This window comes from Triturus cristatus, chromosome 9 (assembly GCF_964204655.1).
Source record: "Triturus cristatus chromosome 9, aTriCri1.1, whole genome shotgun sequence".
NCBI lineage: Eukaryota > Metazoa > Chordata > Amphibia > Caudata > Salamandridae > Triturus > Triturus cristatus.
The window spans coordinates 1,460,518-1,484,950 of record NC_140592.1 but is presented as its reverse complement, the minus strand read 5'-3'; the positions used below and the strand labels follow the sequence as shown (position 1 = coordinate 1,484,950).

The window sequence follows — 24,433 nt, the reverse complement described above, 5'->3', positions numbered from 1 at the left end:
TTCTGCGGATGCTTAGTAAATTTCTCCCCCTTTTGCCTTGAGCCTGGCATCCGTTCCCAGGATACAACACGGCCATTCTTTTCGGTTCCATGGAGCCCATGCCTGGAACCTTCTCCCACTGACTCTAAGAACTGTGACCGACTTAGCCATTTTCAGGAAAATGCTTAAAACCTAGCTTTTCTGTAACTAAATCCTGGTTTACTGCTTCTAGGGGTTGCAGAGGGTCTGATAGTCTTTTTAGCGCTGGGACACACTTTCTAAGCAGCTGCTCGCTCTATAAATGCTCTTTCATTCATTCATAGATTGCAACGCGTAACCGAGCGATCGCCGGTGGCTGAGATTAATTCAAGCATTCCATCAATTACCTTGTTTTTTGACTTCCTGCTCCTGGTATGGAGTTGTGACCGGGTGGCTGAGTTCTGGAACAAAGTTTTTGATTGTATGGATTAAGTGACAAAACATTCCTAGAGAGCCGCTGGTCTTCCTGCTGGGGTACATAAAGGAAACCTCAGCTATCTCCCGCAAACTAATTCCTGAGTCTGCTCCTAGTTATGAGGAGAGAAGGGCTGGGTGAAAGACATGACCTACTTTCAGGAGAGGAGGGAGGAGTACTGGAGACTTATGCCGGTTAAATCCCACCCTCGAGATATATGGAGCTCCCTTAACACCTACTTGGCTCTACAAGACCAGCACGAACATGAAGTGGCCGACTCTGCAGTGAGGTAGGCTGGGGACGACTCACCCTATCCTCTCTTCTGCCCACAGCATACGGGCTGCCAACAACAGGGCCCAAACAAATTAAAACAACCACATTTCACTGCAAATGCTGAAACAGTTGTCATGTATTTGACTTGTGCTGTGTAACTTGTACGAACCTTCTCCATGATTGCTTGAATCTTGTTGTGTCTTCTTTTTCATTGTTTTTTTAGCTGTATACTATCAGAAACCAATAAAAAAAGGAGGGGCTGCCTTTTTATGCCCAAGAGATTGTGGTTACCAGAACCTGAATGACAATTACAGATCAGGAGAATGTATCTTGACACACCTATTTCAGGACATCATAGTGTGAAAACCACCACAGAATTGGTATCTCGTCATTTCTGGTGTCCGTCTTTAAAGGTGACATAAGGCATTATGTAGGCTCTTGTTGTAATTGGACACAGGTAAAGAGTTCAAGACAGCAGCTGGTTTTCCAAGCCCTTTAGAAATCTCTTCAGATCTAGGTGTGTTATTTTTACTTACTTTATGGTGCATCTTCCAGTCTCAAGAGGTTGTTCAGTAATCAGGGTCATTGTTGACACGTGTAGTATGATGGCTCATTTCAGTGCATCGTCCAAGTTGCTTTCTTTCTTGGAAATGGCTCCATTTTTTCCCACAAGATTCTTTTGATATCGCTGGGTTACCACAGACAATCATTTCAACTGGGCATTCCAGTATATTGCTTTGGAAAACCCCTATGTCAAGGGTGAGGAATCCAACAAGTAATGCCGTCAATGTACCAACAACAGACTAAGGACAGAAAGAGCGTTTAAATGAAATACTGGAGAGGTATCCACTCAAGATAACTGGCTTACTACCATCTCGGAGTCAGTTTACAATAAGTCTCTGCGCACTTCGTCACTGTCTCCCATAATACCCTCATCAGAAGACTCCGCGGGATGGGCATACGAGGATCCGCTCTCAAATGGGTTTGTTCCTTCCTCACTGGAAGAAGCCAGAGGGTCAGGCTGCCACCCTTTACATCAGAGAACAAGAAATTGATAAGCGGAGATCCACGGGGATCACTCATCAGCCCCACCCTGTAGGAAGCTGGCTCTGTATGTACTATACCAAAGTAAGGTATAATGTGCACAGAGTCCAGTAGATCCCCAGAGGCTTTGCAGCGGCTAAAGTAGATAATACCCTACGCTCTTTTGTGGTAGTGTGGTTGAACAGTTAGGCTTACCAGAGTGCTGTGTTAAGCATATGTTGTACACACACAGCCAAGAAATGGGGCACACACTCAATGACTAACTCCAAGTCCAATGTTAGCACAAAAATATTACTTTGCAGGCGTCAGTTTCAGATTAGAAATACTTTCAAGTACAGTAGGAATGTGTTGCAAATAGCAATAGAAATACTTTACAGTGCTATTAGAAAGTCTTTGTGGTGTCAATCAACAGTTGCAATATAGCAATGTAGAAAAATAGATACTTGGTGCAAGTAGCAAGAAATACAATGCAATCCTATGGAAGGAAACAGTTATGCACAGTAACAGGCAAGTACTTGACTTACAATTCCCATCTTCTGGGGTTTGGACCTACATAGGGCAAGGTTCAAGTGGACATCAAATCTGCACCACCAGCGGCACAGGGGTGGCGGGGTGCAGAGGCCAAAGGTGGTGCCCAGAGCCCAATGTTAGTCTATGGAAACTGGGGGCGATCAGAGATGCACTGTTTGTCAGTAAGTACCCGCAGTTTCAGGGCAGAGGCCCAGAGGGTTTAAGCAAGCACAGGGGGGCTTCAAAGCAGCACCAAGCTTATACAACCAGCAGCACAGGGACAGCCAGATGCAGGGTGCAAAGACAGCATCAGGCGCCCAATGCAAGTGAATGGGGAAACTCTGTTTCACAAAGATGCTGCAGGCTTGGACCAGGAGGCTGGACGAAGGTGACCAATCACTGGGCAGGTAAGTCGGTGGATGCCTGGGAAGCGTCGGCTAGGCTCCCCAAAGTCAGGGCTGAGGATTACAGGGGTGCCTTTAGACGTCGAAAAAATCGTCACCGGAGCCGGTCGGACTCATGGGGACCCTTTGCGCTGAGGCTGCAGGCTTCTTCGTGGAGTCCAGGAGAGGTCAGCCACCGATGGATTCAAGGTCAGGATCGCTGGGGAGACTTCACTGGGCCACTTGGACTCTGGCCGTGGGCGTCGGGTGCAGAGCCGGCAGGACTCGTATTTCCAGAAGGTAAGGGAGTCCTTGATGTTGTTTTTTTTGTGGACAAGGACAGTGTGCTCGGGAATTCTCGGTCTTTAGGGAAGGCAGGCAGTCTACCCAGTGTTGTGGAGTTCGCTGGGCCTGCAGGACGAATCGCATCTTCGAGCAGCTTTCTTCGAGGGGTTCAGACAGGCCAGTAGTGCTGGGGCCAAGCCAGCTGTCGTCTGGTGTCTTCACTGCTGCACGGCTCTTCATCCTTTTTCTTCTTTAGGTCGCCAGGAGTCTGAGATCAACGTTCAGGGGCGCCCCTAAATACTTAATGTAGGGGTGTTGCAGCTACTGGCAGGTAGAAGCCAATTGGCTACTTACCTTTATGGTGACTACACACTTTGTATGTCCCTTCCCTTTGGGGAGGGGGCATCGCCTAATCCTATTGGCTAAAATCCTTCCATCCAAAATGGAGGATTTTCTAAGGAGAGCGTCACTTCAGTTCGGGACACCTTAGGGGTGGTCGTGGCCGAGAGGGGCACACCTTTTCTGCTTACAAATTATTCCGCCAATCTTTGCTGGCAAAAGTGTGGCTTGGTCAGGGGGGCGGGCATCTCCACTAGCTGGAGAGGTCCTGGTTAGCATAACAAAGGGCAGGAAGCCTTTTAGGCTCACCGCCCTGAATGCTGTTCCTGCTTGGCAGTAGGTGAGAAGCACCTCCACCCCAAGCAGGCTTTGTTTCTGACCCACGAGAACACAGGCTTCCACCTCAGGGGTGCTGAAACATGGCTGGAAGTGGCAGGCTATTAGAGACCGGTCAGCCATACACTAAAGAGTTGGTTGGTTTTCAGGTGGCATCTTTAAAATGCCCTCTGAGTGAATTTTACAGTAAATCCAGCACTGGCATCAGTGTGGGTTTATTATGCTGAAAAGTTCGATATCAACTTCTTAGCATTCAGTAAAGCCATCATGGAGCTGTGGAGCCCATGTACTCGATATGGATTCACTGCACTTACAATGCCTCATAAGGGACTTGGACACTGTAGGGGCTTATCGCTCAGGCAGCAATGCTTTCACCTGTGGTATAGTGCACCCGGCTATATTGCTGTGAGGACTGCTTGAGGGTTACTTACCGATGCCATAGGCAGTAGTTGGTGGCATGGCACACAGGGATGTGTGCTATGTCAACTCTTCAGTTTTAGCTGCACAAAAACACACAGTGTGCAATGGCAATGGGTATGTGTTTGGTGAGGGGTCTCTGAGGGTGTCGCAATATATGCTGCAGCCCTTAGAGACCCTCTGTGGGCACAAGGCCCTTGGTACCAGTGGTACCTTTTACAAGGGACTTATATGTGGAGAGGAGTTGGCCTAATGGCTAGGGCGGTCAACCTCGAATCTGGGGAACCGGCTTCGACTCTCGGCAAGGACGCTGAACATCCTGTGATTCTGGACAAATCACTTAATCTCCCTGTGCCTAACCAAAATGATGAATGTGTCCTCATGTAGCGCAACTTGTGCTATGTAAAGCGCTCTGATACCCAATACTGGGTCAAGTCCGCACTATATAAAACTCCGTAAAAAAAAAGTGTGCCAGAGGTGTGCCAGTTGTGGAAACAAAGGTACAGTTTGGGGAAAGAGCACAGGCACTGGGATCCTGATTGGCAGGACCCAGTTCACATTCAGTCAAAGTGCATCAGAAATCAGGCAAAAAAGGGGGGTAACCATGCAAAAAGGGGCACTTTCCTACACACCCTTCTCAACATATACATGACACCGCTCACCAACATCATCCAATCGCAAGATATCACTGTCATGTCCTACGCCGATGACACCCAACTCATCCTCTCCCTAAAGGACAAAACAACCACTGCCAGAACCAACTTCACCAACTGCATGACCATGGCATCAGACTTGATGCAAACCACCTGCCTGCAGCTCAGCTTCGATAAGAGGGAAGTACCTGTCTTCGGCAAGAAGCCCTATCCATGGGACACCACCTAGTGGCCGTCAGAGCTGGGGCAACCACCCACACCCACAGACCACACAATAAATCTAGGGATCATCCTAGATGACAAGCTTAACATGATGGCTCAAGTCAACGCAGTGCACACCTCCTGCTTCCACATCTCTGGCATGCTGCGAAAAATCTTCAAATTGTTGCACCTTAACACCAGACGAACTGTCATGCTAACACTTATCTGCAGGCTGGCCTACAGCAACACACTACGCCGGAATCTCCAAACAACTCCTACAGAGACCATCCAGCACATCGCTGAGAGGCTCGTACTCAATCTCCCACGTTACACCCACATCACACCGCACCTCAGGAAGCTTCACTGGCTCCTCATTCACAAGCGCAGCCAATTAATACTTCTCATGCCCACATACAAAGCCCTACACAACACAGGACTAGCATACCTGAACAGCCGCATACCCTTTCACCAACTCACCAGACACCTACGCTCTGCCTCACTCTCACTCACACATATTCCCCACGTCCGCAATAGCAAAACTGGAGGTTACTCAGTCTCCTAAGTTGCACCCAAGACATGGAACGACCTCCCTCAACACATCAGAGCCTCCTCCTGACTTCTTGAGTTCCACAAGAAGGCTGAAGACCAGGCTCTTTGTTTAAGCACCCTGAGGACCACAAACTTACACACCTGCCCAAGCTCCTGAATACCCTCTTGGGCAATTAGAGCGCTTTACAAATCAATATAACACAACTTAACATTACAATAATGCTGTGTATTCTGCCGCATGGTTTTCTCCCTTCTTTGCTATGTATGGTATGCATTCTGGGTCTCCCCGCTAACCCCAGACAAATACTGTCCCTAGTGAGGTCACATTGGAGTAGCTGGACATGTAGAGATTGCGAATATCGCTCTGCAACCCCTCTCATGCTACGTCTGATATTCCCTTATTGCACACTTTAGCTCTTAAGCATCAGTAACAGGGGTGTGGGGAAACTTGCAGACTACAAGGGCCAGACCTATGGGTGAACCTGACGTTTCCCTGCGCACCTCTTACCAAGGATGTTGACGGAGCTTGAGCTGCCAGTGCTTCATGTAGGAGTCTCTTGATGCTAAGACTGACTTGCTACAAATCCCTATGAGGCCAGAGTCCTTCCAGGATTTAAATTGGGGGCTGCTCTGGATCCCTCACCCACCCAGGTGGGTGGTAGCCTTATGTGGTGGTCCTGGACTGCTTCTCACTTATGGTCTTCCTTCTAGGTCCATCACTCCATTCCACCATCCACATCCAGGCCCCTCAGGCCTATTATGATGGTACAGGCCAGGCATGAGGGCTGGTGAATCCTGCTGGAGTGATGAAGGGCTAGGTCTTCCCACGGCCACGCTGCTCTAAGGCATGGAGTGGCAACAGCTCTCTCTAGGACTAAACCTAACAGAAAGCCTATCTGTCCAATTCATGGATGCCCAGGGACCAGGCACACAGTTGTATGACACAACCACGCATGCCTAAACCCCGCGCTCCTTAACAACGCGGTCAGAACAACAAATGCATCTTAACGACGCATTCCTTTACCATGCAAGACTTTACGACTTGCCTTAGGGAAAGCACTGGATTTCGGACAGTAGAATTTACTATTACATCTCCAGTCCGCACAGCAGTAGGGAAAGCATTGGACTTTATAGTCCAACGGCGCTTTATCCAAGGCATGTTGTTTTAAAGACATGCGTGGTAAAGGAATGCGTGGTTCATCTTTCTTTTTCTTTGTGTTGTAACACTCTTTGCTTCTGCTGGTGTATCTTTGCTCCTGGCTAGTGTATCTTTGCTCCTGGCTAGTGTATCTTTGCTCCTGGCTAGTGTATCTTTGCTGCTGGCTAGTGTATCTTCGCTCCTGCCGGTGTATCTGCGCTCCTGCCGGTGTATCTGCGCTGCTGCCGGTGTATCTGCGCTGCTGCTGGTGTATCTTCGCTCCGGCTGGTGTATTTTCGCTCCTGCTAGTGTATCTTCGCTCCTGCTGGTGTATCTTCGCTCCTGCTGGTGTATCTTCGCTCCTGCTGGTGTATCTTCGCTCCTGCTGGTGTATCTTCGCTCCTGCTGGTGTATCTTCGCTCCCGCTGGTGTATCTTTGCTCCCGCTGGTGTATCTTCGCTCCTGCTGGTGTATCTTCGCTCCTGCTGGTGTATCTTCGCTCCTGCCGGTGTATCTTCACTCCTGCCGGTGTATCTTCGCTCCTGCCGGTGTATCTTCGCTCCTGCCGGTGTATGTATCTTCACTCCTGCCGGTGTACCTTCAACTCCTGCTGGTGTATCTTTGCTCCTGCCGGTGTATCTTCGCTCCTGCCGGTGTATCTTCACTCCTGCCGGTGTATCTGCGCTGCTGCCGGTGTATCTGCATTGCTGCCGGTGTATCTGCGCTGCTGCCGGTGTATCTGCATTGCTGCCGGTGTATCTTTGCTGCTGCCGGTGTATCTTCGCTGTTGCATCTTCGCTACTGCTGGTGTATCTTCGTTCCTGCTGGTGTATCTTCGCTCCTGCCGGTGTATCTGCGCTGCTGCCGGTGTATCTGCGCTGCTGGTGTATCTTCGCTCCTGCTGGTGTATCTTCGCTCCTGCTGGTGTATCTTCGCTCCTGCTGGTGTATCTTCGCCTGCTGGTGTATCTTCGCTCCTGCTGGTGTATCTTCGCTCCTGCCGGTGTATCTTCGCTCCTGCCGGTGTATCTTCGCTCCTGCCGGTGTATCTTCGCTCCTGCCGGTGTATCTTCGCTCCTGCCGGTGTATCTTCGCTCCTGCCGGTGTATCTTCGCTCTGCCGGTGTATCTTCGCTCCTGCTGGTGTATCTTCGCTCCTGCCGGTGTATCTTCGCTCCTGCCGGTGTATCTTCGCTCCTGCCGGTGTATCTTCGCTCCTGCCAGTGTATCTTCGCTCCTGCCGGTGTATCTTCGCTCTGCCGGTGTATCCTCGCTCCTGCCGGTGTATCTTAGCTCCGGCTGGTGTATCTTCGCTCCTGCCTGTGTATCTTAGCTCTGGCTGGTGTATCTTCGCTCCTGCCGGTGTATCTTCGCTCCTGCCGGTGTATCTTCGCTCCTGCCGGTGTATCTTCGCTCCTGCCGGTGTATCTGGGTCTCCGCTTCAGCCAGAGGTTTTTCCCTTCTGGGTTTTTTCCTCTTGCTGTTACACTGTCAAGCAGCACCGTGGCTTCCTCTGCTTCGGATGGACCAGAACCTTCAAGAACCGGAACTGGGAAACATTTCTGCGCACTAGACTCGGTAAGAAAATTCCTTACGTGACAATTTATGTGTCTTCAGGGGCGCCCCACCAACAGCCGCACTTCTAAAGTCACAGAAAGTTTGCTGAGTTGTTACCATGGTTCATGCGGCCACTTTTTTTGTTTTGAAAAGAGTCTGTTCTTAAAAAATAAAATATTAATGACGTTGGGAGTTTTTTCCCAGGCTGTGAGGATTACTTTTATTTTCATTTTTCCTGTTCTAGCCACACACTATTTTCATTGTGGTCCTAAACAGAAAATCAGAAAGTCCATCCTAAATGTGGGGAGGGGCAGTCTCAGAGTCTAAGGCCCATACACTGAAGGTCCAACGTCATCAAGCAGTGTACGTAGGGTTTCCGCGAAAGGATCCCTCAGGGGCTCCACCCGCAGAAGCGTGATGGTCTGCCGTACTTTGACTAGAGCCGGTGGACTGTCAGTTTTGGTGGGAAGTGTACCGCCTCCCCATATTTGTTGTGGATTACTGTAGTAAGCTGGCTCTTTAAATAGTGGACCAGAAGGAGGTACACTATGTAAAGAGCCTGCGCAAATCCCCATTGGATTACAAAGGCACAAATTATATCCTAAATGCTCTCTTTTATGGTAGCATGGACGAGCAGTTAGGCTTATAAGAGGGAAGTGCTAAGCCTTTTTTGACACACACACACAGAGGCAATAAATGAGACACACTCATCAATAAAACGTGAGACCATTTTTGAAAAATAAGTCATATTTTTCAATACATTTTGATACCAAGAACTTTAATAGCAAGTAATTTCTTTTTGAAATATAAAATTTTGCAGGTAAGTAAAATAGTTACTTAAATGTCCCTTTACGCACAGTGCTTCCCTATGGGTTAAAAAGGCATGGATGGAAGCTCCCGGATCATCTACGCGAGCAATTGGACGCCCCAATTACAGTAGAAGAACTGACAGGTGCTCTCAATGCGATACACCCCGGGCGAGCCCCTGGGCCTAATGGATTTCCTAAGGAATTCCTGTAGCCGAATGTACACCTCTTAGGCCCCGATTTATTGGCGGCAATCCAGGAGGCCAAAGACCTATCCATATTGCCCTAGGATTAGCGACACGCGGAAATAGTGTCATTTCTCAAGCCCGGCCATCCTCCGGACGATCCCACCTCCTACTGTCCAATCTCCCTCATTAACTTCGAACACAAACTGCTGGGAAAATCCTTGCCAATCGCCTACGGGCGTGTGTCTCAGACATGACACATCCTGACTAGTCGGGTTTCATGCCCCAAAGAGCCACTCGACACAATAGCCGGAGGGTACATAACGCCAGGGCAGCTGCTCCAGCGCTCGGTCGGCCGGCCGCCATGCTTCTGGCCGATATTGACAAAGCTTTCGACTCGCTGAGTTGGGTTTACCTCTTCCAATTACTCAAAGCTATCAATTTTGGGCCGTGCTTCATTGCGTATGTGCGCCTGCTCTACACCAACCTACCGACGTCGGTGCGCATCGCCGGGCACCACTCCCACCCTTTACCTATGCAAAGAGGCACCTGGCAGGGCTGCCCCCTGTCCCCGCTTTTATTCGCCCTTGCGGTAGAGCCATTAGCGGTGTGGGTTAGAAGCGACCCGGTGCTCCGCGGTTTTGAGTGGTCTCAGTCGCGATCTGACCGTATCGCGTTATACGCGGACGATATCCTCTTTTTTTATGACAGACACCCTGGTACTCTGGGCCCCATATACTGGAAATCCTCAGGGTGTTCGGGGAAACTACAGGCTTACATACGAACCCCGCAAAATCCGTGCTGTTTCCGGTGTGCGGCCACCAGGGTCGAGATACTTAGGCTTCGCAACTATCCGGGGTGCCGGATGGTTTTAAATACCTTGCCATTTTCGTATCTCCATGCCCCAAGGTCTCCTGGGCACATAATATAACCCCCATTGTAAACAAGTCTCAATGGCGAAACGGCAATATGATCCTCTCTTCCCTTGTCTCTATATGGACGCTCGGCCATCTTTAAGATGGTGTCACTAACCCGTATCTTGTATCGCCTCCAAAACTTCCCTTACCCAATTCCACGCTCCTGGTTCACACAGGTTGACGCCATACAAAACAAATTCCTTTGGAACGGTGGTGCGGTTAGGGTCGCTCTCTGCACGTGTGCACAATCCACATACTGTGGAGGGATCGCAGCAGCGGACAGCTACTCATACTATGTGGCGTCCCACATACTCATAGTGAATGAATGGTGGTATAACTCCCCCACAGAGCCGGCATACGCGATCGAGCATGCGGCGATGGAACGGGTTCCCTTCTTCATCTCTTATATAGTGCCACACACCTGTATTTTATGCCACCTGCTGGTAAAGTCGTGATACAGCTATGGCGGGCTTAAGTCCGACAGATGGGCTGGAATGGAAAGTTCACTCAGAAAACCCCACTTTGGCAGGGTACATATCTCCGCCCAGTGGCCGCCTTGAAGGGGTATCGGGGATGGGACCTCGTGGGGATCTCGACCTCGGCGATGTAATACGGTATACTACACTGAAATCCTTTCAGCAATTACAGGCGGAGTTTGACTTGCATAAAACACAATTCTACAAATTCCTTCAACTCCGGCATGCACTCACTCCCCTGATTCACACGCTTGAGACCCTTCTAGAGTTCCACCCATTAGAAGGACGTCTACTGATGGGCGACCTTGGCCTCCACAAGATCAGGCAAATATACCAGACCCTGACGACCCACACATCGACGACACTTGACAAGACGCGACTTGCGTCGCAGGCCGACATTCCTGACTTGACTGATAACGACTGGGCTGAAGCCATCACTAGCCCGCAGGGTTCGGCGGTCTCCACACAGTACCGCCTGATACAGTTTAAATACCTGCACCGGGCTTACTATACTCGGACCAGACTCTGGCAGATGGGCGTAATCCAGTCCCCCACATGTCTTCGGTGTGACATGGAGTAGGGTACATTCTTGCACACAGTATGGAGCTGCACAGTGTTGCAACCCTTTTGGTTCTGAATTCGGTCCTGCCTAAATGAGGTGCTATCGTGGGTGCTCCCGCTTCACCCACGGCTCTTCCTCTTACATAGCACTGATGTTGTTGGGGGGAATAGGTAAAGCAACATTTACTGTTTCTGACTTTCACCATCGTCAAGAGGGACATTGCACAATTATGGAAAGCGACATCTCCCCCGACCCTAGGCAAATGGAAGACCGAACTGGATGGATGCATGGGGCCAAAATAGCTGTATTTCTAGCTCGGGGATGCCCTGCAAAACATCGGAAAATCTGGACTCTATGGGCCTCATATCGAGGAATCGTGCTTCCCCCTCTGCCGCCCGCGGACCCCTGAGTGGAACACCATACTCTCAACTACTCATGGACCGGACTTTACTACACTGTTTGTTAATGAAACCCTATGCCACTATGCCATGTTTTCTTGTCTTGAGATCGAGTACTGTCTGCCTTCTGTTTCTGTTGTATCACCTGCATGTTTGGCAGGTGTTGGTAATCGGGAGAAATACTGGTATGTTCGTGAGATTAATCCTTTTTCTCCTACAGGTCATTGTAGGGCTGTCGCCCGTCCTCCTGACAAATAACCCAATAAAATCTGTTGTTAAAAAAAAAATGGCATGGATGGAATACGGGTATTTACAGTTGACTTTTGGGGTCTCCTTCGGTTTTAGGGTCTTAGGGGTCCAAGGTGCTACCAGCAGTTTTTTGTTACCTGCCCTTGGGCATTCGGGTGCAGAGGTGCTGGTTGCATTGGTAGCTGTGCGCACTACGCAAGTAAAGAGAAACGGGCGTGGACACCTAGAAACAGGCCGCAGCGGGGGACTTGGGGACTAGTCCGGGAGCTCCCAATGGGAGGCTCGGGTCACAAGGGAGCACAGTTAGTTTGTTGGTACTCAGGCTGGAGGGGCTCAGGTGCAGAGCAAAGAGGTTTGTTGGGCTCTGTGTGTCCTGGAGTCTTGCGGTCATCAGTCTTGCCTGTTGGGGTACAAAATGAGGACAGCTGGGCCACTCTTGAAGCCGGTCTATGCTTTGACGTCCCTCGACGGCTGCTCAGTGTCGTTGGAGCCCGGATTGGACTCTTGTGGTCTTGGCTTGCTGCAAGGGGTCTGGTATTAGTCCTTTGCGGCTCCGTTGATCCTGGTGTCCTCTCGCTTGGTGGAGGAATAGATCTAACCTTCAGGAGCACAGGTACCTCTTCCTGGGGGGCTGCAGTGTCGGCCTGGCTGGTGAGCTGCAACTCAGTGAACCAGACTTTGCTTTTTGGTGCCTGCGGACTGCAGGGGAGTAGCTCAAGGGAGATTATTTGTCTATTTGCGAAGGCTGGCGGTCTCCCGGGGTTCTTGAAAGCTAGTCAGCTGCAGGACGAGTCGCTAGTTACAAGTGTTGGGACTTGTTGCGGACAGGCAGGGTTTGGCACCGAAAGTCCACAGCAGTCTTCAGTTCTCGCTCTTTCTTGCAGATCTTGGTGTCCTCTTTTTCTTGATCTGTCTAATCTGAGTTTTTGGTGTCAGTGGTGCCACCTACACACTCAATTTAGGGGGGTGACAGGTAGTAGCCAATGGGTTACTTACCTTTAGGGTGTCTACACCCTCTATATGACCACTTCCTGTGGGAAGTGGGCATAATCCTGACCCGGAAAGCCTAAGTCTGCCAAAAATAAGATTGTGGGATTTTAAAAGTTGTGTCCACTTCAGGTAGCCTACCTTAGGGATGGTGCTAGCTTGAGAGGGGGAGCGCCTCCTGAGAATGTGGCCTAACAGCCAGGGCGGTCGACCTCGGAGCTGGGGAACAAGGTTCGAGTCTCGGCAGGGACGCTCAACATTCTGTGATTCTGGGTAAATCACTAAATCTACCCGTGCCTAACAAAAATGAACGTGTCCATCTGTAACATAACTGGTGCTCATATAAGGCGCTCTGATACCTTCGGGTCTAGTTCGCGCTATACAGCAGTCTGCACGAGTGTGGCGAGAGTCTCTTAGTGGCACAATACATGCTGCAGCCTTTAAGGACGCACTCTAGCCTCCTTGCTCTAGGTACCCCGGGTACCATTTATGAGGGACTTGCAAGGGGTGCTAAAGGTATTGCCAATTGGGGAAACAATTGTACAGTTTTAGGGAAAGAGATCTGGCACTGGGGATCTGGCTAGCAGCCACCCAGTGATCTTCTGTCAAATCTGCAAAAGATACCAGGCAAAAAGTGGGGGTGACCATGTCAAAAAGGGGCACTATCCTATCATTTCCCTGTCTTTCAGAAGCAAAACGAGGCCCTTAGCTTTTCACAAACACTGGTGAACATGGAAATATTGATGGATGCAGGAAAGTGTATGGATGCGGGAAAGTGTATGGACGCTGGAAAGGTCTGCTTTACACATAAGTAGACATCTTAATTTGATCTTGTTAGCCCCATGGACCATCTGCATGTTATTTAGTCGTCCTGGGCTCTATGTATGCAGGAGCAGTGATCAGCTCTGTAGCAGGGAGGTTATGACATTCATAAGTTTTGAGGAAATATTGCTTTTTTTTTTTATAACAAACACCTATTTTGTGAGCACGCACACATGTGTAAACAATTGATTTAAAAGGATAGCGATCTCCTTTGTAAGGAGCGGTCCTGCAGGATTGGATCGATATTAGTACGGGTTGACTCATCTACCTCTGCCTCAAACAAGCGTCCACATTCACGGTCAACAACAAGGCTTGAAAGAATCCTCCTCACTTGGTTCACGCAGGAGGAGTGCTTTCACTCCTCACTGATGCTTAATTTGTAAGTTACTAGGTCATTGTTTTGTATCTCACTGTTAAGAGATCCTGGTCCCGCCATTGGTGGAGATCTGGATCTCTGCAATTGTTGCTTGCAGCGCACTGACGCCTATTACGAGGTAGAGTGGTGCTATAATAAAAATGTGAAATAAATGACTTTAACCAAATGGCTTTATTTCAAGTCATGGCATAAACCATGCTTAATAATGTATATCAGAGGGTTTCCTGTGAATAATTGTACCTATATATGTCTTAACTTAACAGATAATGAAGATTTAAGCACAGAAAGGAGTGAAGGTGAATACTTACACTGTATTAACTCAACAGCACCATTGAAAGCTTCATCCAGAAAAGCAAAACAGAGCATTATTAGGGACCCGGAACTGAGAACTACCTCTGAAAGGCGACCCTGGTCTGGGATCAGTTGGGGTCTTGAACAGTTAAACAATACTTACTGTGAAAGGGCTGTCGGCAGTCAGACATACTTTGGTTTACATCCTGTACCAATTTCCGGTGAATGCACTAAAAGTGATACTCCTACAAGAAATGAAATGCTTTGTACAGGTCAGCAAAGCAGTCATCTGAACGAGACATGGTATACGTGTACTGAATGTGGGAAAGGCTTCCACAAGAACGCAAATCTTAAAACACACATGAGGACACATACCGGAGAGAAGCCGTACCAGTGCCTCGAATGTATGAAATGCTTCAGTATGAAAAGCTCTCTCGATCGGCATCAGAGAACACATACGGGTGATCGACCATATCAATGCAGCGAATGTGATAAAACCTTCAATGTAAAGTCCAATCTAACAATGCATTATAGGCTCCATACTGGAGAGAGGCCTTATCGTTGCTCGGATTGTGACCAGACGTTCCATCGAAAAGACCATCTTATTCTTCACCAGAAAACACACATGAGAGACGGTATGAATATTTTGCTTGTGGGAAATGCCTCAATATGAAAAGCAAACTCTGTCAACACCAAACTAAATTTTTATTTCAGAAGGTTTAAAAGGAAGTTGTATTTTGCTTCTGCAACTCAGAGAACTACACCCCATCATAAGATTACCTATCCCCCGTTCTGATGGAACTCCATTGAGCCCTTGGTGGCTCACACCATTTTAAAAACCAGCTGCATCATTTACAAAGTCATCACGACCAGCATCCCCGCTTACCTTGCAGACAAATTCACCATCTCTGGTGGTTTCCAGCACAACTGCAGCCCGGACACCATCAGACTACAGACTAAGAAGTGTAAAAAATGGCCTTCTCCATCTATGAACTCAGCATCTGGGACATCACCCCGTATCCATCAGGACCACTCCAACGCTAATCCAGTTTAGGAAAGAGCTGAAGACACGCTTGTATGAAGAACAATACATCACATTGCAGTAGTAGTGCATTCTGTTCCCAAAACCCAACTATCCGACCTATCAATCAGTGACTGTCTTTGACTTAGCTGTCTTTTGGCTGGGGTCGCACTGTACAAATACTGCATACATACATACATACATACATACATACAAACTACATACATACAAACTACCCTTTTCTGCTCTGGCTAGCAATGAGACTCTGGTCACTGCACGTTTACCACAATAGTCTGATTCCTGTTTCTCACTCTGTATCGTGACATAAACAACATGTCAACAAGGTCTTGTCTTCCATGATAATAACTCAAGCTTATGTTTGGCCTGTTCTGTATAGTCAGTCGATTAGTTTCTGTAGTATTCCTATTTCCTTTGCCATTTTCCAATATGACCGCCCTGATTTAGATGGTTCCAGGGCAATCGGAGGTAAGGGGGCTCAAGCTGTGACAGTCTGAGTTTTTTTACCACTGCTCTCCCAGTTCCCCCCCCCCCCATACTGCTGGACCCCAAAATGAATTACCAAGTGCTCCCCAGTAGCACTTGACTCTCTGTAGTAACCAGGCAGAGCAGATGAAGTCTTAATGAAGAGGTGATGAGGGTTATTCACACAGTAAGAACCAACAATACCCATTAATAACTCAGTCCTTGATTCATAAACTGCATTTTGTATAAAATGCCATCCACAAACTTCTATCTCGGCTACCTTTTCTGAGCAGAATTCTCCGCCACATTGGCAGAGTTCTTCGCACACCTACTTAGGCGGTTTGGCAGTATATGTGGGAGGGGCTAGCTTGTGTGGCGGGAAAATGGGGAATAATTTCTGGTAAATGGAAGGGGGCAGGTAAATATAAGGAGGAGCTTCAGGTGGAATACAAACACACACTCACAAGGAGTAAGACCCCTGCCATTCAAAATATACAGTTTTAATATTACAACAGCTCTAAAGGTGTCGAGACAAACTCAAACATCTTCAAGGCAGCTTTGGAGTAAGTCAGTAGAGGTAAGGAATTATTTAAATTAATTACATTAGTTTCTCGTTTAAATGATTATGATAGAGCATAAATTTAAATAATTTTAGTTTCAGGTTTCAATTTTAGGATTCCCCATCCCCTCATTCGATGGGGTGGAGACATGCAAGTCTGCACCTCGATGTAAAAATCCAATCGGAAATGGTGAATAGCGAAAAAGTAGAATGTTTATGGTGATAGCAAAAAAGTGGAGAGTTACACCAAGGTGTAAGTGTAAGTATATATGCAAGTAAATATACTCACTTGTATATTTAACTTTGGGGGAAGGGGCCTCAATGTCCAGTCTTTTACTTTGTATGAAAACAAAAAAGTAGTTTTGTGCACATAAAACTACATTCTATGCATAAAATGAGGATACATAATGGGGACAAGAACTCTCTAGACAATTCCTAACCAGAGACTTGAGTGTAAATGATAGTGTAGTGCTTATGCGTGAAGTTTTCCTAGGTCAGAAACTAGTTTAGAGAACAATACTATCCCTAGTGTGCTACCCAGCGCAGGTACCATCAGCAGACGAACAGTACACTATTTCAACTCCTCACTCACTACCGCGCAACGGCCCCGCTCTTCATCGCTACGTTCCATATTCAGAATGCTCAAAGCAATGAGACCTCCATAAAAGCAGAAGCCCATACAAAGCCTGGCAAAATAAACGGTCTGAAAGCAGGATTACATGAACGATGTGCAGTGCATTGTGCCTGCTGTTCATCCCCTTTGGTTGACTGGGGTTGAGTGTTTGCAATGTTCAACACTCCATCCATCATCCCCTTTGGTTTTGCTTTGTTTGCCCTAAGTTGGCCGGGTATGCCCAGACGTGGGTCCCTTGCTCACTTTGCCACTGGATTCAAGCTAGCCTGGCTGATGACGGCTGATTAGCAAGAAACTGGTCCCAGGATGCTTGTTTCCGGTCCAGGGAAGACATGGCTTGGCAGTTTGGGCTGGACTGTTCCCATGAGGCACAGGGTCAGATTGATTTGCATATGGCCATGTCTGAACTGAGGTGGCGGAGTGAGCTAAAGAATGATGATGGATTAAACCGAGATCATTTGACTGGGGGTGAGTGCTTGCAATGTTCAACACTCCGGCCATCATCCCCTTTGGTTTTGCTTTGTTTGCCCTAAGTTGGCAGGGTATGCCCAGACATGGGTCCCTTGCTCACTTTGCCACTGGATTCAAGCTAGCCTGGCTGATTAGCAAGAAACCGGTCCCAGGATGCTTGTTTCCGGTCCAGGGAAGACCTGGCTTGGCAGTTCGGGCTGGACTGTTCCCATCAGGCACATGGTCAGACTGATTTGCATATGGCCATGTCTGAACTGGGGTGGCGGAGTGGTAAGTGTTTGCAATGTTCAATACTCCGTCCATCATCCCCTTTGGTTATGCACAGTGCCTGCTCTTAGGCATAGTCCATGGGAGACCACTAGCCCAAGGAGCAGCGAGGGGGTTACAGATGGTTCCAGTACTCGTAAACTGGAATCCCAGTGCTTGGCAGAAAAATTACTCCAAACTACTGCAACTTCCTAACCGCCAGTCGGGTATGGATTTTCATGGTACCAGTGTACCCTCTGAACTGGGGACAGGCCATATGTGCAACTTAAGGCAGGCCACCAGTCCTAGTCGTTTGACCCGCAGTTCAGCTGTCATCATCTCCACAACCGCTTGCGGCTATGGAACCAGTGCCCCATCCTTCAGCTCCCTTTAATACCCCCAGGCCAGCAGTCCTCGTCGTTTGACCCGCAGTTCAGTTATCATCATCTCCAGAACCTGGATAACGGGCACAGTAATCATTGTCTTAGAGAGGGGTGCATTTTGAGTGACACTGTTGACCTCAGTGCCCGGCTCTGTGATCTCTGTCCATTTCACAGTGAGGCCTCCATCATCTGGGAGGAGGATGCCTGGGGGAAGAGGGGGGGGAGGGGTGGCGCTGGGGCAAGTGATCCCAGGAGGGAGAGCATTCTCTTCAGAGCCCCTCCAGTCCAGCAGTTTGGGATATTATCCCTCTGAGGGCAAGAGAGGTCTGGTCTGTGTATAGATCCCCTTCTGCAGCTTGTCTTAATACTCTCCATTGGCTCCCGGTTAAAAAACGAGTTCGCTTCAAAGTATTGTGTCTCACACATAAGTTTATGCTTTGAACCGGTCCAAAATATTGGCGAAAAAAGCTACAGTGGTATTACCCGTCCAGAACGTTACGTTCCAGTGATGCGGCATTGCTGACTCCATTAAGAATTAACACCGTCAGGCAAGGAGGCCGTTTGTTTTCCTTTCTGGCACCATCGCTCTGGAACAAAATGCCTTTCCATCTTCGTAGCATACCAGAACATGGTAAATTCCGTAAAGAGTTGAAAACCTGGCTCTATGTTAATTAGCCCTGGTCCGTCCACTTGAGCAGTCTGCAAGCGCCATGAGACTCATGTGAGTGATATGTGCGCGATACAAATTCTCCTGATTTCATTTAAAGGGACACTTCACCCCCCAAAAATAGCACAGAGTAATTCAGTCATGTTATATTTCCAATGTCATTTCTATCACGGTTTCTAACGGGGACAGTTGATGGACAGCGCTTGCAGCTGCAATCTCTCAATCCTGGCTTCTTTCTGACACATTGTGCAAGGACGGAAATTGCCCCCCGGCTGCTGTTGAATTTCAGAATACATCAACAATGAGGGTTCGGTATGGCCATCAGACCTTTTGGGCCCGGTGCCACTGTTCCTGCTGCACGCGTGGGAGCTATGCCCCGGGACACTAGAACGAGGAGCTGCTGCAACAGGTGGCATCTTGAGGGGTATGTTAACACTAGTTATTGCCCACAATGGAGTCCTTTGAATTGGTGTCCAGCTCCCCATGCCCCAGTCCTGGTGCTGATGAGAATTCTGCTTTTGTAACCATAGTGACAGATGTTAAAAGTGGGAGTCAATCTTTACATGAAAGGAAGAGCGAGATACGTTTTCCACATGTTAAAGGCACGTTGTTTCTGCTCTAATATTCTCATTACATTCATTCCACCCAGATTTTCTGCCCGGAGATTGATGTATGTAATATCACAATACCAGAAATGTTGTGAAAGATACACGAGAAAAGGAAACAGATTGTTTGCCATGTTAAGAAAGTTAATTAGGCAACCAATAAAGCTGTTAAATGTAACTGGCACCCTTCTTCACTCTTCCAGTGTTGGCTGCCCTGAAGAAAGTACACAATTATTTTTGGGGTTATATAACAAATTTGGGCTTAACATACATTCAGCTGTTTCATCTTTCTCTTTACATAAAGCGATATAGTTTTGATCTTTGGTCAGTTTCTTTGGAGCATGTTATATTTGTAAAATTGGAATGTAAAGTAATTGTGTTGAATCATCGATGAGTTGAAGACTGCAAGTAATGTTTGTTAATATTGCTTCCTTGTGAATGAATTTCTTTCAAGCTAACTTTCTCTGTATTCCAGAAGTAATTGATGAATGCAATGTTATCCTGTAGGGACAAAACTGTAAGGCTCAGTTCATGCCGGAGTCTGCAGTGCGATGTGGAGGATATAAGGTTAAGTAGTTGGAGAATGCTCTTGACGAACAGGTTATCAAGTCTGTGAATGAACTTTGTGTGCAGCACCAGTGGGCCATAGAGTGACCTGTGAATAGGGTTTGGTCCAATTGGTCTTCCTTCAAATTTCCTTGAAAAAAGCACTGGAAGGTTTAGTGGCAAGTTTGAGGCATTCGGGAGGGCAGGATTCCAGGGTTGGGCTGTGCCTTGGGTGTGGGCAATGCAGTATACTTGTAGTGACCCCACAGCGGCTCATCATTCTAGCAGGCACCCCCGGCGTTCGAGTGCTGATGTGTTGTAAACATCTCCTGGCAGCCTGCTTCGAGGATTTAATTTAGTAGAAAAGGTTTACATTTTGGAATGAAAAAGACTGAAAAGTAATGAATTTAAATAAACTAAAATGCTTAAAGAATGCTGCAAAATATGCTATTGTGCTTGGAAAGAATTCAATTTTTATGACACAAACGTTTGTGACCCAAGCTGTGATATTTTGGATGCAAGTGCCTTTATTTCATAGTTTTCTTCTTGAAAGTTTATGAATACAGTAAATCTTTGCTTTGAAACAGACATACCGAAAAAATACAATTCCCTTCTGCTTTTTCTCCCCAACATTATGGTTAGGTTTCTACAATTGGTTTGTGTGTGCTTTGATTTTAATTAATGGTAAAGCAGGAATTTACAAATAATCTAACACATTACAATCACACACCTTGTTCTTTGTATTTAATTACTTTTATGCGCTGCATTAGATTTTGTATTTTTAATGGGTGGTTGTGTGTTGAAAATTAGCCTAATCTAATAGATAGATAGTGATTTGTGGAAAGATTTGGCTTCTAAATAATTGTAACATCAAATCTTGTTTGATCAGCATTGAGATTTTATAGGGTTTAAAGGTTACAAAAACAGTAAATGTAATTACTCAATGATTTTTATAATAGAACTGACATTGTTTGAACAGTATGTGGCGTCTGTGCTCCCTTTACTGGCTCTGCTGACAATCCTCAGGTGGTTGTTGCATCCTTTACCAGAACAAAAGACCTCTGGGTTACAGCTGTGGACCGCAGTATCAATCTTTCAACATCGCAGAAAAATAAAAATATTTTCCTAAAAACGTTTTTGTGTTATCTTGATACGACAGCTGTCTAAAATGTACTTAGCTCGAGGATTGTACTATGAAATATTGTCACCAAAAATATCATGGGACTGTAACATCAAGGACAGAATCAAGGGACACAATATTGGAAGGTAAGCGCATGTAGGGAAGTATAGATTTATTATTTCTAACGCCACATCTACGTACCATGAGATATGAGGGCAGTATTGGAAATTCTATGTGGAGATAGATGTAGAAAATCTAGACTTACCTACCTGTCAATATTTTATTTTCAAGATTCTGTCCTCGTTATTGTGTCTCACTTATACTGTGGTTTCGATATTCGGGATGCACACCAAGCTCCAGTGATTTTAAAATATTGTTCAATTTTTTGAAAAACCTTCAGTGTTAATAAAGCATCAATGGGCCATCTCTCAAATGCTTTTAAAAAAAAAAAAACATTTTTATTGTTGCAAATGTATTTATTAATAATTTTAAAGCAAGTGCGCATGCCCATGGACCACTGATAGCCAGTATTACAAAAGAAACACACAAAATAGTATACAAAACATCTGAAACGTATAAAGAACATAATATTAATGAAAAACCCCATATAATAATTACAAATCAGAGAGGCATATGTGAACCTGTGGAGCCTAAAGGACAGCACAGGGTGATGGAAAGGCTCAGAGATGTGTACAAAAAATGCATTAATTAACTGGCAGAATGAAGGTTATATAACCAGAAGACATTATTGATTAACATTAGATGAGAACGTATATTTAAGTTCGAGGCATATGAGCTGCAGATTACACACTTGTGCATAGATCGCCATCTGGTGTTGGGCCCGGATGTTTGCAGTTGTTTTTCCTCTTGGAAAGTCTTTGGAAGTCACGAGGTCGGTGACTCCTCCTTTGGATCGTATTGCGCATGGGCTTCGGCTCCATCCTCAGGTTATTTTTTCCGCCATCGGGCTCGGATGTGATCTTCGCGCTCCGGTTCCGAACAGGTTTCCAGTTAAATCGACGCGCAATCCTCAACCCAATTAGCGGTATTGTTTCAATCGCGATCTCCACACTCGACGCGGCTCTCATCGATCAACACCTTCGATTCCAGTCGCCGACGCCGGCCTTCGGGCCTACCCAAGCTCCGGTCCTGGCTCATGGAAAGGACTCCCTTCAAGAAATGCCCTCAATGTGGGTCCAAATTCCCCCACACTGATCTCCACGAAGTATGTAATCTCTGCCTCTCCCCTGAACACGAGGCTCGAGACTGCCCGGCGTGCAAGTCCTTCCGGTCCAAGAAAACTATTCGGGACCGAAGAGCAAGAAGGGCCATGGCGCACTCGTCGACGGCGATTCCAGATTACATCTTCGGAGAGGGCATCGACGCTCCGGAAGAGCACCACACAGATGAGAGCCTCGTTGGCGCCTCCGAAGCCAACGATTCAGATGTGGAGGACATCACTCTGGCACTGAGGGTCGTGAGTACCAATTTGCCCCCTCCCACAACCTCTTCGGCACCGAAAAAGGCTTCCGTCACGCCTTCGCCTCCGGGCCTAGGTAAGACCAAAGACACTGCTTCCCACACCGCACCTTCGGGACCAGTAAAGAAGCCGATTAAGCCTTCTGCGGCTCTGGATCGAGCCAGCCCACCATCGGTGCTGACAAACACTCCTCCGCACCGACACCGAAAAAGAAAAGGGCCTCCTCTTCGGCACCGAGCCCCATATCGAAACACTCGGTGCCGAAACCTAGTTCCACCTCCTCGGTACCGACTCCATCTTCGGAACCGATAAAAGTACACAAGGCCACCGGCACCGAGATCTCGAAGCCGAAACACATCTCGGCACCGACCAAACAAAAAGCCATTTCCAAGCCGCATACTTCCAAACAGGACATTAAAGCCAGAAAACCAACGGCCCGACGCCTTCGGCGCCGACTGATAAAACACCTTCAGAAGAACTCTTTACACCGGATCCCTTACAAAAGACATTGACCAAGGATCCCAAAACCGGACATTTGATGCTCAGCATCAAAAAGAGACAGCTGGAAAAACCTACCCCAGCTCCACATCCAAAGAGGAAGGATTCTGCTACATCACGTTTCAGAATGCCTTCCCCACCTCTTCCACCCCTTCCACCTTCTCCCCCTCCACCTTCTCCACCCCCTCCTCATCATTCCCCAACACCCCCTCCGGATGATGATGATCATGATGATACATAGGATGACATGGTGGACGTGCCCCATGATTTACCTACAGGAGACCCCACTCCCACAGGCTCCCCAGACCCATGGGACGATTATAACAACCCCGACATCCCCAACGTCCCACAAGAGGATCTCTATCCCTCGAGACCATCCCCACCTGAAGACTCATTGGGGTTCAACCATTTACTACAGAGGGCGGCACACTATCACGGGGTAGATCTCCATACCGACCCCGTGGAGGAGGATTTCCTCCTCGATACTTTCGACACCACGCATAGGGCCACCTCCATACTGCCCATGCTCAAAGGAGTTGTAAAACATGCGCCAGAGGTCTTTACAGACCCAGTCAGAGCCAGGGTTATTAACCCGCGCATTGACAAAAAATACAAAGCCGTCCCTACAGATCCCTCCTATATCAGAGGGCCAGCACCCCTAGATTCCCTGGTAGTATCCACAGCACGGAAGTGGGCCAACTCCCAGAAGTCAGGCGATGCACCACCACCGGACAAAGAGTCAAAACTCTTGGATGCATCCGGCAAGCGCACTGCATCACAAGCTGCCAACATATGGCGTATCGCCAATACACAAGCGTTACTGGCTAGATATGACAGGGCCCATTATGACGAGTTTGAAGCCATAATGCAACACCTCCCTGACAAATACAAAAACAGGGCAAACAAGTTAATTCAGGAGGGTAAAATCATCACTAATACCTCCATCCGTTGTGCCCTAGATGCAGCAGACACCGCCTCCAGGTCCATCAATACTAGCGTCCTCCTCCACCGCCATTCCTGGCTCAGGATCTCAGGATTTAAACCAGAAGTGCAAGCTTCCATCCTGAACCATCCATTTGACCAGGAACCTCTGTTCGGCCCAAAAGTGGATGAGGCCCTAGAAAAAATGAAAAAAGACACAGACAGGGCCAAATCTATGAGAGCCTTACAATGACACCCTCCCAGGCGTTCCTTTCGCCGTTCCTCCTTTCGCAGCACATCCAGAGGCTACTCCTCTGATACCGCTTCCACGTCATGCAAAGCTCCTACCCAATCCACCTTCACAAGGGGTTCCCAAAGAGGCAGCTACAGGGGCAACAATAATAAAGGCAGAGGCAAAACAAACACCGCCCGCTCTGCCCCCACACCAGCCCAATGACTTCCCTCCACTCCCCCCAGACCATCCCACTCCGGTCGGGGGCAGAATCCAAAATTTCCTTCATGTCTGGGCTACCATCACCTCAGACAAATGGGTGACACAAATAATTCGGTCAGGTTACTGCCTACAGCTAATGTCTACCCCCCAAACATTCCAC

The 24,433-nt window shown here is 47.7% G+C and overlaps 1 protein-coding gene across 1 annotated transcript in view; it reads left to right on the top strand.

The window, feature by feature from the left end:
• The window catches only part of LOC146797213 (uncharacterized), a 118,958-nt gene extending 98,026 nt beyond the window's left edge, over positions 1-20,932 (top strand). The window contains exon 9 of the mRNA XM_085624171.1: positions 14,158-20,932. Within this exon, the coding sequence (XP_085480297.1) occupies positions 14,158-14,858 (701 nt within the window). The 3' untranslated portion in view covers positions 14,859-20,932. The remainder of the gene's footprint in view (positions 1-14,157) is intronic.
• The last annotated feature ends 3,501 nt before the right edge of the window (positions 20,933-24,433 follow it).